Below are 14,222 nucleotides of genomic sequence, written 5' to 3' on the forward strand. Positions count from 1 at the left end.
AATAATACTAAAAAATTGAGTAGTCCGTGCTAAGAATGATTTTAGTTCAGTTTTAATGGAAGTTTACTCGCATGACCATATTTAAGAAATAAGATAGAGGTACTATTGGAAGGTGATATCGTTTTATTTTTCACTAATTTTTCTTTCACTAAATAAGCTAACCAGTTAATTTTTATGGAAAAAGAACAATTTATACGAAACAATTTTTTTTTTTTTTTTAATGATTAAAGCGGTAATCTGTAGTCGTAAGGTTCTAAGATAAATTATTCATAACCATCAAATAGTGAAATTTTATTGTTTAATTAAAAATGAAACATTAAACTTAAGTTTTCTCCATTTAAACTTATTTGTGGCTAAAATCATTCTTTCAATTTTATCTCAACCCATGAAAGGATCTAGATAACAATACATGATTAAGGTATCCTATTTTGTGACGTCAACATTGTCCTTGATTGCCTGGCTTTTCTCTTCTATATGAAAGGATTCGGTCAATAGTTGAAAACATCAGATCTGGTTGGTCTTCTATATCGTAACTAGTTGGAAGTCCCATCCTAAGGATGGTTTTAATTATTCTCTAGAATTAATATTATTTTTTTTAGTCTTTAATTTTTATTTATTTTTATCTATTCCTCCCAATTTTTTGCCATTGTTGAAATTATTAAAGCTTTAATATACATTATCTATTGATATAAATTAAATTTAACATGAGGTAGGGATTACGCAGTTCCCACAATACTTAAACATAAATGTTCTGTTGATATAACTTGCAGAATGGACACGGAGCAGTAGTTGTACAGTGCTCACAATACTTCTATAAGTATTTTTAGTCCTGTTGTACTGCCCCATTTTATTTATGAGCATAAATTTTCTCCTTATATAACTTTTAAATGGACATGAAGGTAGAGCTATATAAATACTACCTGCAATACTGAAATAAAGATACAAAGAAGAAAAGAATTTTTGTTCAACTGTTATGGTCTTAACCGGTTAACAGAAAAAAAGGTTATTAGCTTTCTGAGCTGATTGATGTTGATTTCTGATATAGCTGTTCAAGGATTGTATTAGCCTTTTATTAAATTCCATTGGCCTCTACTAATATTCATGTAAATTTAATATACCATAAGCTAGCATTACTGTAATTTGTTAAATATTTTTGTGAATCGTTAGCAAATTTAAATGAATACATTATTATTACAAATAAGTTGCTTTTTTATTTATGTCCCACAAAAATCAATGTTGATTATAAGTAACTAAAGGTTTTTTTTATTTTTGCATTATGACATATTTGTTATTAATTACTATTATTTAGAGAATAATATTTATTATTATAAATTATACATGTGATAATAAATATTAAATAAACATTTTTATTACATAAAAGTTCTCATTTCCACATCACATTACACATATCATTGTCTACTGATGTGGTTCACTTATTTTGCTTCATGATCATGTTCTTTACATTATTGTGATATTCTGAGTTAGTTTTTTAAGTTTTAAATCCTATTAGACAAAACACCAAGCCATTGTTCTGTAAGGAATTAGTAATATATTATATTTCAGCTCATATTTTCGATTCTTCATTATTCAACAGAGGAAGGTATGCTATTTCTTGTCATTATTTTCTTTCCTAGAGGAAAGTGGCACTTTCTTCTTGTTTATTTATTTTCTTTTTTCTTCAAAATTATGTAACTAAATTACATATTTAATTTGTTTCAATAAATTGTTTATTAAAATTGTGTGCCATTATTTAATTACCTAGTTACATTGTTATTAGTTAGTTAATAGAATTAACTAATTATGAAAATCATTGGATCATTTGATTTTATATTCCTCTACAGGATATTCGACAAGTAATGTTCATATCAATTTTTGTTTCTTTGTTTTATTTAATTATAAATGATTGGCCAAGTACAAGTTAGCTAGTTATCGTTTTCTTTCTTTTCTTTTTCTTTTAGATTTTTTGGTGACTTCTCTACCATAATAATTTTTTTTTTTAATTTTAACTTGAAAAAATGGAAATATCTTTTTATTTGCATGATATTTTTCAAATGATTGTGGAAAATCCTGTAGAGGGTATTTATTTTTTATAATGTGTTGAACTTTTGCTCAAATATGCTTTTGCGGTTCCATTCGCAGATGATATGAGAGTGTGACCATGGGAGAGTGACCGGCCAGCAGCCGTATTGGTTGGCGACCGTCCATCATTACCCAAGTGTCACCTTCCCTTACTATACGAGCTTAGAGGGTCGCATCATGGTACAGTTATCCTTATTTGCGACATTCTCCAATAATGTGTTCAATCTGAAGATGAAAAATGTGTTTTATTAAATTAGATTTATTTCAAAAGAACAGAAACACATTCCATGCTGAAGAAAACAAAAAAAAAAGCTAATGCTGACATTTTGCTCATAACCTGTAAACGATTATATATTTATGATTTTGTTGTTAATGATTTTTCAGGATCAGCAGGGGTATGTATGAATTATAAGGAATTTTTGTTATTTTATTCGGGTTTTGTTTGTAATTGTTTATTCTTTCAATTATGCAGTTGCTATTAAATTTATAGCCCATTAATGTTCTTAGTTAATTTTTTTTTATCATTGCAGTTCCATTTTTCGTATTTAATATTCCATTAAAGTAGTAGTATACTGTACTATATTGCTGCTTATTTCATTTATTTATTTATTATTTCGTTTTGTGTGCGTAAACTTTGTTTCTGCAGTATTCCATCTGGATATTAGACTGAAGCTACCTGGACTACTGAAAAATATTGCATAAATTGAAAATAAGTGTGCAACATTATAAAATTTCTAAAGAAGATTACAAGGAATAATTTTTTAAAAAAATGTGTATTGTTCCATAAACTCTTAAGTGTTATTACTGAATTTCACGTTATAGAATAAAGTGAGATATAAAGGACATTAAATGTGCAGAATGTGGTAAGGTATTTATGTCTGCAGGGATAAATAGTGTATCTATATTTTTATTTTAATCGAATTTTTTCAGATTTCAAGTATTCTCGCCACTTTAAAGTTCGAAGTAAGTATTTTGCAGGTAAATATCGTAACCTGAAAGATTAATGAGTTGAATATTAGATGTTTAACGAGTCCACTTCGAGTTGAAAAAGAAATAGCATACATCCTCTTCGCCCGTGAAATATATCTTACTAACTCCTCTTCTCATGTCTTTGTTATTTATTTGATTATATTTTTGAATGCTTTATTTAATGAAAATTATATTTTTATTTAGACCTATAGTACCCTTGGTTTTGGATCAGCATTACATCGCTCTCAAGACTCAGGTTATCAAAGCTGAAAGAAGAGTTTTAAAAGAACTAGGTTTTTGTGTTCATGTTAAGCATCCTCATAAGGCAAGTATTTAAGTTTTTTTATCAGAATAATATACTCAGTCATAAAACTTAGTAAATGAAAACTTTCACTAAGTTAAAATATTTTGCCTTCAACCAAGAGTCATTCGCCATAATTAAAGACCAAAATTATTCTTTTAAAGTTCTCAAATTCTGTCAAAAATCATTGAAATCTGTCCTAAAGGATCTAGTGATGCCAAACACTTTAGTTGGAATAAATGTCAGGTACCATGTTTTATGACTGAGTGTCTCAATTAATAATTAATTTTTGCTGCTCATTTCCTAATAATGTTCTTTGTTTATAAAATCTCAGGATAGGTATCATTTAAAGTTTTAAAAAATTGTCTTCTCATTTTGAAAAGTAGGGATTTGATTGTTATGGGGTTTCACACTTTTGCCTATAATATGTTGAAGTGAGATGTGGTATTTTCGGTCTGCATTTGTCATCTTATCTTTTTTTTTTTTGTTCTTAAGATTTTTTAGAGGTTAAAAGTTTTAAATTATTAGTTTTATGAATATTGCAAGGAAAATAAAAATATTCTATGCCAGACTGGTTTTTAAAAATTTTATTTCCTTCTTGTTTATTCTCTTGGATTTGATCTCATTTCTGATCTAATCCCTAGTATATATTATATTTTTTAAATTCTAATCTGTTAGTTGTATTTGTCAATAATCTTTTGATTGATTGGTGTCAGAAGAATTATCTTAATGATGTACCTGCTGAAGAATCCTTGTTGAGACCTTATCCCAATTATATATTAATATTTTGAATCCTGATCTGTTGCATATTTTTTTCAATTATCACTTGATTTATTGGTGTCAGGGGGAATTTTTTCTTTGATCTTTTTAGACTATTGTATGTATGGATTATTAAACTATGCCAAAAATATTAAATATGTTTGTTTTTTTGTGATAAACAATAATCGATATTTTTATACTCATATAACAAACTTAATAGTTAATTAATAAAAGATTTAGAAGCATTGCTCTATATAATTGTATAGACGGTACGATAAGTGCTTCCACATTAATCATTGATAATATATGTATACTTTTATTTAAATTTCTTACTGGCCATATTACCTTTTATCAAAAATTAATAATTATTATTTTTTTTTTTACAGATAATTGTTATGTACCTGCAGCTATTAAACTTTCAAGACAATAGAGACTTTATGCAACTATCATGGTATAGTATTTCTATTTATTGATACTATTTGTTGCCTTTTATATTTTTGCTAAATTTAACACAAAATTTATTTATTTTTATTTTTAGGAATTACATGAACGATGCCCTAAGAAGTGATGTGTTCATGAGATACAATCCAGAAACTGTTGCGTGTGCTTGTATATATTTAAGTGCTAGATATATGAATATCGCCCTTCCTAAACAACCTCCTTGGTTTGCACTTTTTAAGGTTACCGAAGAACAAATTCTAGACGTTTGTCGCAGAATTTTACTACTATACAAAAGAGAAAAGGTAATTTTTTTATTTTAATGTAAGTAGTTATACATTATATATCACTTTTATATAATATTATGAATTAAAAAGTTATATCCTTAAAGTTGTCATTTATTATTCAGGTGAATCCTGAAGAATTAGAGAAAAAAGTAGAAGAATTGAAGAAAATTTACCAAGAATCCCGTCTGAAGAATAAAGTTGTTAGTGGAGGAACAACTGTTGCTGGTGGTAATGGTAGTGTTGTTTCTGGTAACAATACTCCTAATAGTAACAGTTCTCCCAACAAGTGAGTCTTACATTTTTTTCTTTACCTTGATTTACCATTATCAGAACATCTTTTAATTTATTTATTTTTATAGTAGGAATAACCATAGTGAAAAAAATAGGAGTAAAAGCCCATCCAGGTCAAGTAGTAGAAGTCCGAAACATAAACGAGCGAAAGGACACAGGTAATTTTTATCTATGTATATAATTGATTATAATAGTTATTTCTGTATTTTATTTATATTATAAGTTTTTCCGCTTCAGACTTATTTAATAGAATTTGTTCACTTTTTTATTAGTTATCTAAAAATTGCATTATTATTAATTTTTATTATGTAAAATATTGTCATTTTAGGGCAAGGTCAAGGTCAGGTGAAAGAAGAAGCAAAAAGCATCGTCGGAGGAGTTATACGCCTAGCCCATCACCTCCAAGACATTCCAGTAAACACTCAAGGTGAGCTCAACATTCTTACTCTACTAAGACATGTATTATTACTTGTCCAATTTATTTTATGTGTTATTGTAACACATATTATATGTGTTAACACATATTTATGTGTTATTATAACACATATAATAAACCAAATAAAGGTAGTTTAAAAGAAGATTTTTTAAAAATTGGTCATTTAAGCCACCAGACTAGCTAGAGGCCAGCCAGAGCTCAGAAGGGGTCCAAGTCCCACATGACAAGTGGTTATATTGTTGTTTAGGGTGCAATGATTTATCAGAAGATATTGGTATAAAAAAACATCTAATCGTTTTATTTACATTGGCACATTCCACCAATGTTTACAATTGTATATTCAGGGAAAAGTCCTAATCCTCTCAAATCCCTGGAGCTAACATGACAATTTTCATTTTTTTTTTTTAACATAAAAATATCAATGTAAGTAAAAAAAAAAATTAACTGAGTAAACCATTAACTAAAAGTGGAAAATTAAAAGTTATATTTATTCTTTCAAAATGTTTTTGATAGTTATTATTAATTTTTAACAATGATAATTTTTGAATTTTGTCAAATTTCCGATAAATTTCATTGTGTATTAGTAAGGATTATGAATTAGAAATTACCTAGTTTGAATTTTAGAGGATAATCAGTAAACTTAAATCTAAATATATGATTTACTCTAAACAGTAAAGTATAAGTCTAGTTTGAATTATGTTCAGTTATAATAAATATTTTTTTTTTTTCAGGGAGAAGGCTCGGTACCGCTCAAGATCTCGAAGTCCAGGTGCACGCTCAGGAAGTTATGATAAATACTATTCGAGTTCGGATAAAAAATCAAGATCAAAGCACAGAGATAGCTATGAAGAAGTAAGAATACGCAGTAGACATTAAAAACAATAGTGAATTTTGTATAATAATATTTATTTTTACAACTATAATGAGTGGTGACCTATACGTTCATATCACGGTTTTAATAAAAGACGTTTATTATTAATGAAATTCATTAGTTTCTTACCTGTAAAGTGTATATTGTACAAATATATTTATTTATAACGAAAATAATGCAGTGGACTAACTGTTGATTTTGTAAATATGTAAATTACACATCTTGTATTATTACAAAAAATTAATTTTTCATATAAACATTGTACATGTGTTTGTAAAAAGGAAAAATATATATATATGTATGTTTTTTCTTTCTTTTTTTTTATATATATTATCAAAATTTGAATTGTCGTGAGACATTAATAAATTTATTTTGCATTTTTTATTTTACTTTTTTTTAATCATTTTTATTCTTAAGAAACCCTGGCTAATATTTTCAAGTAGATGAAGTTGTAAATGCCTTTAAAGTGCCTTGGAATACTTCATATTACCACACAATCAGATCAGCATTGATGTGTACCATATATGCTCAAAAAATATAGATGGATCTAATATTTTATAGAGTTATGTGGGGGAATATAAATTATTACTTATAGGAAGTATGTTCTAAAATTTACTATACAAATGTCAAAAAGAAGCAAGTATGCTTAAATTTGGTACTACATAGTACTAAAAGCATTAAATATTACAATGAAGTTTTGAAATTAGAACATATTTTGTCAGTGCCAAAACTTATCTTAGTGGCTTAGTATTCTAAATTTTTAATTTGACTGAATTGGATATAAGTCGACACCAAATGTATGTGGAAAAACCCTCATTTTACTAGAGACAATTTCAGTGAAAAAACCTGGGACTATTTCAGTCAGATACAGTAATGGTGGTTTTGCAATAGCCATTCTTAACTGAGCTAAGCTAGGTTATATTGGTGGACTGAACATAAATCCTTATTTGGCCAATATTGCGTCAACTGACAAATATGTAACCAAAAAATTTGTTGAAACGTCAATTAATATTAACATTTATTTGTAGAATATAATTTGTTTTGTTTTCTATAATTCTTTAAAATAGTGATATTACTTTTTAAAATTCTATTTTCCTTCTTCATATACCTTTAACAGCTCTCTAGCACCTGGAGGAGCGGGTGCGACTGCTTCCCTTGGAGTAATAGTAACAAAATCTAGATTTTTCACTTGTGGCAATAAATAAACCATTTTCTGTCGATAAAAGGGAACTGTTTCAATAGGGCAGCCATGTAGTGTCAATGTCTTTAAATTTTTCAATGTTTTTAGTTTTAAAATATCCAACATGTTGTCAATACAGTTGCCATGTAAATACAGTATTTGAAGTTCTTTGAACTTTAAAATTTCCTAAAAAAAATAAATGAATTATATAATAAATATATTTATGAAATAAATAAGACAAGGGTTATAAACCCCAAAAGGGTCTTTAAATCAATACTGTTTCTAGAGCTAGAGTTACATTATTCTTGGACTCCATTCATAAAACATGACATATTTTACATAATGATTCATTTATTACAATCATGTTCTTTAATTAACACTCCACATAAGTTAGTTCTCTTATTGTTTTGATACCTTTATTGACCTTGACCGCCACCTGGACTATCCTATAATCTACTTCTACTTTATATGTCAACTATCTTCTTTCAAATTAAGAAAAAAGCTCAAATTGCTTAAAATCGCTGTTCAATTATTTGCTTTTACTGTAAAAAAGAATCTGTGATTCCAAAGTAAAGTTTATTCTCTTAAACATCTAGGGGAAAGTGAGATATTGTATTCAGTTCTTGGACAACGGCACCAAGTTAGTTGTTTCATTATTTTTAAGTGGTTAGTTCGAATCGTTTTCTTGAATAGTGACATATTTGGACCTAAACTTGTTCTGAACTTTACTAGTTTTGAGTTTATTCAACAGACGGAACTTGTTATGTATGGCAGGAAGGCGAAGTGGAGCGTACAGTAAATGAGATAGGTAGTTCTATGCTCAGATTCATAGAAAAAAAGTAAAGGAATTAATTTAATTTTTTACAATGATAATTGTAATGCTCGGCAAAAAAATCTATTTATGATAAACCTTTATCAGTACCCACGTAATGTATATATTTCCCAATATCAATTCCATTGCGCATTTCTGATCAAGTGTCACGCCAAAAATGAAGCTAATATTGTTCAATGAAAGATAAAGTTACCTTTATTTACATAAACAAAGGTACTGCAGTTAATTAAAAAAGAGGCTCGGTAAGAAACATTTAAAGAAGTAAAACCTAGTATTGCTACAGCTCTACGTTGTAAAACAATTATGAGCTTAAGACGTGCCTACTCAAAAAATCATTCTTTGGCCCTACGAAAAAAAAGCAACATCTTGTCGATTTAATAAATAACAGTTTAAAACAAAAATTTTACTATTCGTCTATAACTCGCTGTAAATGTTTATGTTTTTTTATTCTAATTATTAAGATCTTTTTCACTAGTTATTGCAAATGTTTATGTTTTTTTAAATTTATTTTTGTTGTTATTTCTGCATCCTTTTTCGACTTTCCTTTAAATTTTCTATAATTTACAATGAAAATATAACTTTGTCAATTAGAAGCATTAATTAATACATCTTGGCCAATGCTGCAGTAGAGTGCTGGTACAATACATTTACCTAATACATTAAGTTCTAAGAGACATAAATATCTAATATACAGAAAATTTGACCTTAATATTCGTATAAATCTATATTTAAAATGTTTATATGGTTCTCCTATAAAATTAGTGTCATGTTTATTTTTAAAAACTTATATCGTACTAAACAATTTTGTGCAAAAAATATGTATTATACAACATATACTAATCATAATATGTGCAGAATGGGTAATAATGATTGCTATATATTAAAATTAAAATTGTTTTATAATAAAAATTACTTCTGATATTTCTTCGATTCCGTTGAAAGACAAGTCCAGCCACTTGATTTTACTCGGAGCTTCAAATATTTTATTGCAAAATGCTACTAACCCATTAAAAGATTCCAAGTTATTGTGGTTCAACCAGAGAGAATTAGATACTATTTTGTCATTTGGACCTCGAATTACTTCCTTTCCTATTCTCATACTTCGTGGGCGTGCTCTATCAGCCACTAGTGAAGAAAAAATAATCTGATTAATTTATTCAATAAAATAAACTGTTAATATTGTGTATAGTTAGTCCAGGTACCACTTTAAGAAGTGATATAGTCTGACATTGTAAGGCCTAGATAATGCAAGGTAAGCTGGGCTGGAAGTGAATTGATAGAAAGATTGTAGGATGGAACTCCATTATGTATGTATTCGCTTGCGGTCGTGTCCTGGCGAAAGCACAGTGAGAACAAAGAAATATTTGTCCTCGGGAACGCCGTGAAAAGGTGAAGAAAGAAGAGGTATCTAGAAATGGCAGAGTGGAATAATATCAGTATGACTTTTCCAAAAATAGCAATAAAACGTACTGATCCATTAATGTGTATTATTACTAAAGGAATGAGTAGTTTCTATGAGTACTAGTTTACAACTGTCACTCTGATATGGCAGATGATATAAAAATATGTAATAATTTATGTAGAATGAGAAAACAGTAGATCGATGCTGTTGGTTTTAACCAGAAATCAGTTGTATTATGAATTTAGGCCTCGCCTATATTGAAAAGGATCGGGTACATATGTCTGTTTGATTGAGGGAGCGTAAGTCAACAGCTATGATAAATTAAAGCACTATTGTAATATTATCATAGTATATATACAGCAATATTGTAAATTATACTTCCTTTAGCCCTCTGCACGGAACAACGGTCTGCGGGACGGGCATAGTATCAAAATTAGGCTCTAGAACAAGAAGCATACTTCTTTCTACGCTCATCACCTATGATGAGGACCTGTGATGACCTATGGGACTGTCGTCCCAGTTAACTCCTGACCCTAGTAGTGGTTTCGTTAGCCCTTGTGTTCTCACGCCTCTATCCCACCTATTCCCCCTTTTCCGAAGTCTACTGGGGCTCTTGGACCTGTCTTCCTTCTAAGGTAAGTTTCTTCCCGGTCTGCTAGACCGTTATTCCTGTTTTTGAGCATCTTTTCCCCGGTCTGTAAGACCCGTGTTCCCTTAATTATGGTACGCCCTCGGAGATCGGTATTCCTTTTTTTGTATATTATGGCATTATTTTTAATTTATTTCTTTAACTAATCCTAATAATGTCTTCAGAGATCATAGTTATGAGTGGTGCACCAAAGAAGGTTTCTTCTTGTACCAGGAGAATTATAGACATGGCATTAGCTGCTGATTCTGAAGAAGAGTCGGATGTTGAACTGGACTGCTAAATCCCTATGTCCCTAATATCTTATGTATAAGAGTTTAGGACCAACCTCCACTGGAAGGGATCAGTTGGGTGTTTGTTTAGTTCTTTTGAGCTAGCGTAGGAACTGAAGTCAAACAGCTGTGTCTGAGCAGTAATAATATAATTGTGACAGGATAGGTTATATCCTGGAACAACAGTAATTGAGCTCGATAGGTGTAATACGTAAGTAAGAAAGTTAATATGTAACTATTAAATGTCACAGTATTAACAGAAGATAATCTAACATGGCGATAGTAGCATGAAACCTAGTTTATGTTGCTGGAACAAGAAATAGTGCAAAAACTATCGACTAAGAAAAAATGGAATAGTAACCCCCTCTAACGCGTGCTTAGTCATTGCTTGTGGCGTATGTCACAATGAAGACATTCTGTTTCTTTTGAATATCAAATAAATATTTTCGATTTCCTTTTACGACTGTAATGTAATCCTTTTACTCCTATCGAAAGTCTGGCGAGAACAACTTTGAATCTAAAAAAAATTATATTAATTTTGTTTTCGATGGGATAACGTTTGTTTTGTCTTTTCCCGCCGGTTTTAGTAGACATAGACTTCGGTAGGAAACCAATCTCTAGACATAAAGAACATCCAATGTTCTGGCTGCTAGGCCTACAACTGTCTTATTCTTTTAAAAAGTTAGAGAGATGACGTACACACTTTGAATAACCTCCATTTAAAACTAATAACATTTGCTCCATTTTGCTCTCTTAGTAATATTTCTGGACAGGATTACATGATCTTTTACTGAAGGTAGTTAGGAGTGGTTTACAGCTACGAATGGAGGTATCATAAGGAAAAATATAGCTGACTTACTATAGAGTGACTTGATCTTCCTAAAGGAATAGTCTGCAGGCGATGTAAGTGACACGTCAACATTATCATTTACGACCAAATCTGTTTGTTCTATCATCGTGAAATATCTGATATTGAAAAATTATTATTGTATGAAATAGTTTTTATCCCTCCTATTCCCTCCTGAAATAGTCTTATGTGATAAAACAATGTAAAAGTAAGAATTAAATCACCGTAACCAAAATTTAAAAGGGGATATTGAAGAGGCTAACATTCATTATTTTCTTGTTTAATAACCTAACATATTTGTGTTCATGATCTAGCTAATAAATAAAAAATGCATCTGCAAATTTGAAATATAATAAAATTATATGAAAGCAATATGTAAGTAATCCTGTTTGAGATTATCATTTTAAAAAATTCCTTATTCAAGTATCGATTTATATAAATAATTATATTTTGATTAACAGATTTAGTCACTGATTTAAAAAAAAAAATAGTTAAGCATAATTACATTGAACAACTGTTCGATATGAGACTACTATTTAATTTAGTAATAGATTCTGCACTCTCATGAGCTCCAACTAGTGCAAGAGGCGGTTGTCTTAAGGATTAAGAAATTCAGTTATTCTAATACGACATAAAAGTCAATAGTCAGAAGGAAAAATCGAAACGACATTCTCTTTTAACTAACATAACATGCATGTACATATGCATGCTTTCAAATAATATTTAACAAACAGTAAAAATTTTACGCAGTAGTGTAGTGGGGACTCATATATAGGATTTTTCCAAGGGGGATATTGGGATAGGGAAATATAGGAGGATATATAGGATTTTCCCAAAAATCCTATATATTAATAGGTGTTTTTTCCCGAGTTATAACTCAACAATAGCTAAATGGGTTTCAATGATTCTAAATAGCTGTCAAATAAATACCTTAAGAGGTGGGGGCATTCTGGATCGCCCGATGTTATTAAATTATCAGAAGATCGTAAGCGTTCCCACACTGGAAAATGTATTTATTGGATAATTAATTGTCTTTCCCAATTGCAATTAATTTTTGAATCTTAGTAATTGGTATCACAAATACATTGTGACACATACATACATACATTTAACTCACATATTCAGTTTATTTGAACAGATTTCTTATTAGCAGAAATCCTAAAAGTTAAAATCAATGGATATGCAAGCGGGAGATCATAAAATCCATTATATATTTATTTTCAGCATCTTCGAAAACGTATAAATAAACCGTAATATATTAGTAAATCTACATAGGGACGTGACGGCCGTGCGGGTTGGGGCGCAGGTCCCCAGTGGACTCGGTTCGGAACGTTGGTTCGATTCCCATCTGGAGCAGTTTAACATTCATTTTTCGGCGGTCCCGAAGAATGAATCTTGACATTCCCAACTTTTGGTTAGTATGCCGCGGCAACCTAGGTAGCCGTCATGGTTAGCAAAAAAGACCCACAGGCCCACTTGCCGGACTTATTCCCCCCACCAAATCTATTGGTGTACTGGTGTACAGGTACCCCACTAGGTACTGGTGTACCCCACTACCAGTAGTAAATCTATATGCCAGTGAACGATCTTATTAAACTGGATATTATTTTCATATTTTGAAATGAAATATTTGAAATTTTGAGCCATCGTAAAAAAAATTTTCCGTTTTGGTATTAAAATTACAATTACTTGTAACTGTATAGTAATTACTTGGAATTCTAGGGGAAAATAAGAATTTAATTGCTAATTGCAATTACTTTGGCTTAATTCGTAATTGTGATTGTGGAACCACTATTACAATCACAGTAGTTCACCAAGTAATTGCAATTATAATTACGAGTTATTGTAATTATGCTATTCCAAATTACAGTAATTGGAAATTAACTGTTACCCAAATCTGCTGTCCTTTTGAATTAACTGTCCATTTATGCTCTCCATATCGGAGGCAATATAGTGCGGTTTAACTATTCATTTCCAGACAGTCGTTAATTTTCTAGGATGGGAACGCTTAACATCTGAGAATTGAATAACATCAGAAGATCCAGAATGCCCCCACCCTTTTACAAGGTTGTTTCCGAAGTGCTCATAGATTTTAGCCTTAAAGTCAGAGTGTATTTATTTGACAGCTATTTAAAATCGTTGAAACCTATTCAGCCATTGTTGAGTTATAACTACGAAAAAACACGGGTCACCCATTAATTTATTGGATTTTTGGAAAAAGCAGAGTGGGAACGCTGTTCCGGCAATCAACCCTTTCTATGGTGGTAAGTTGCGCCACCTTTGTGCCTGCATGCCTGTACCAAGAGATTCTTGGGTGAGATTAATTATCTAAGAAAGTTCAATAAAATATTTAGCTCATGTTTCTGTCTTCTTAAGACTATGATTGTTGATTATCTGTCACTGTATTTTTGGATGCATCTAAAAGTGGATTGGGAGGAGTATTGGTACAGGAAGGACATCCTCCAGCGCCTCGAGATGTCTCAACAAATGCAGAAAAAAGTATGAAATCATTGAAAAGGAGATTTAGCTACCGTTTTTGGATGTGAGCAGTTTGGACTGTCTGTGGCTCAGGTGGTTGAGGGGCAGGTCATTGTCATCTGGAAACTTTGGCG

At 30.2% G+C, this 14,222-nt stretch overlaps 3 protein-coding genes across 3 annotated transcripts in view; 2 read left to right on the forward strand and 1 right to left on the reverse strand.

Annotated features, from left to right (window-relative positions):
* The window catches only part of LOC106678886 (cyclin-L1), a 19,699-nt gene extending 12,879 nt beyond the window's left edge, over positions 1–6,820 (forward strand). Inside the window, exons 3-9 of the mRNA XM_014417707.2 lie at positions 3,253–3,373; positions 4,495–4,559; positions 4,647–4,851; positions 4,956–5,119; positions 5,193–5,282; positions 5,453–5,551; positions 6,292–6,820. Coding sequence (XP_014273193.1) covers positions 3,253–3,373; positions 4,495–4,559; positions 4,647–4,851; positions 4,956–5,119; positions 5,193–5,282; positions 5,453–5,551; positions 6,292–6,436 — 889 coding nt within the window. The 3' untranslated portion in view covers positions 6,437–6,820. The remainder of the gene's footprint in view (positions 1–3,252; positions 3,374–4,494; positions 4,560–4,646; positions 4,852–4,955; positions 5,120–5,192; positions 5,283–5,452; positions 5,552–6,291) is intronic.
* A 616-nt stretch (positions 6,821–7,436) lies between these two features.
* Positions 7,437–11,934, reverse strand: LOC106678880 (leucine-rich repeat-containing protein 51). The gene is made up of 3 exons (XM_014417699.2): positions 11,623–11,934; positions 9,357–9,568; positions 7,437–7,797 (listed from the first exon to the last, which is right to left on the reverse strand). Exons 1-3 carry the CDS (start codon positions 11,717–11,719, stop codon positions 7,519–7,521), a joined length of 588 nt encoding a protein of 195 aa, XP_014273185.1. The 5' UTR covers positions 11,720–11,934; the 3' UTR covers positions 7,437–7,518.
* LOC106678881 (serine/threonine-protein kinase Tor) overlaps positions 10,956–14,222 on the forward strand; it is a 59,925-nt gene continuing 56,658 nt past the window's right edge. Inside the window, exon 1 of the mRNA XM_067049416.1 lies at positions 10,956–10,974. The gene's annotated coding sequence lies outside the window, so the exon portion shown is untranslated. The remainder of the gene's footprint in view (positions 10,975–14,222) is intronic.

This window comes from Halyomorpha halys, unplaced genomic scaffold, assembly GCF_000696795.3.
Source record: "Halyomorpha halys isolate HHAL.00 unplaced genomic scaffold, Hhal_1.1 Scaffold165.1, whole genome shotgun sequence".
NCBI classification, from domain to species: Eukaryota; Metazoa; Arthropoda; class Insecta; order Hemiptera; family Pentatomidae; genus Halyomorpha; species Halyomorpha halys.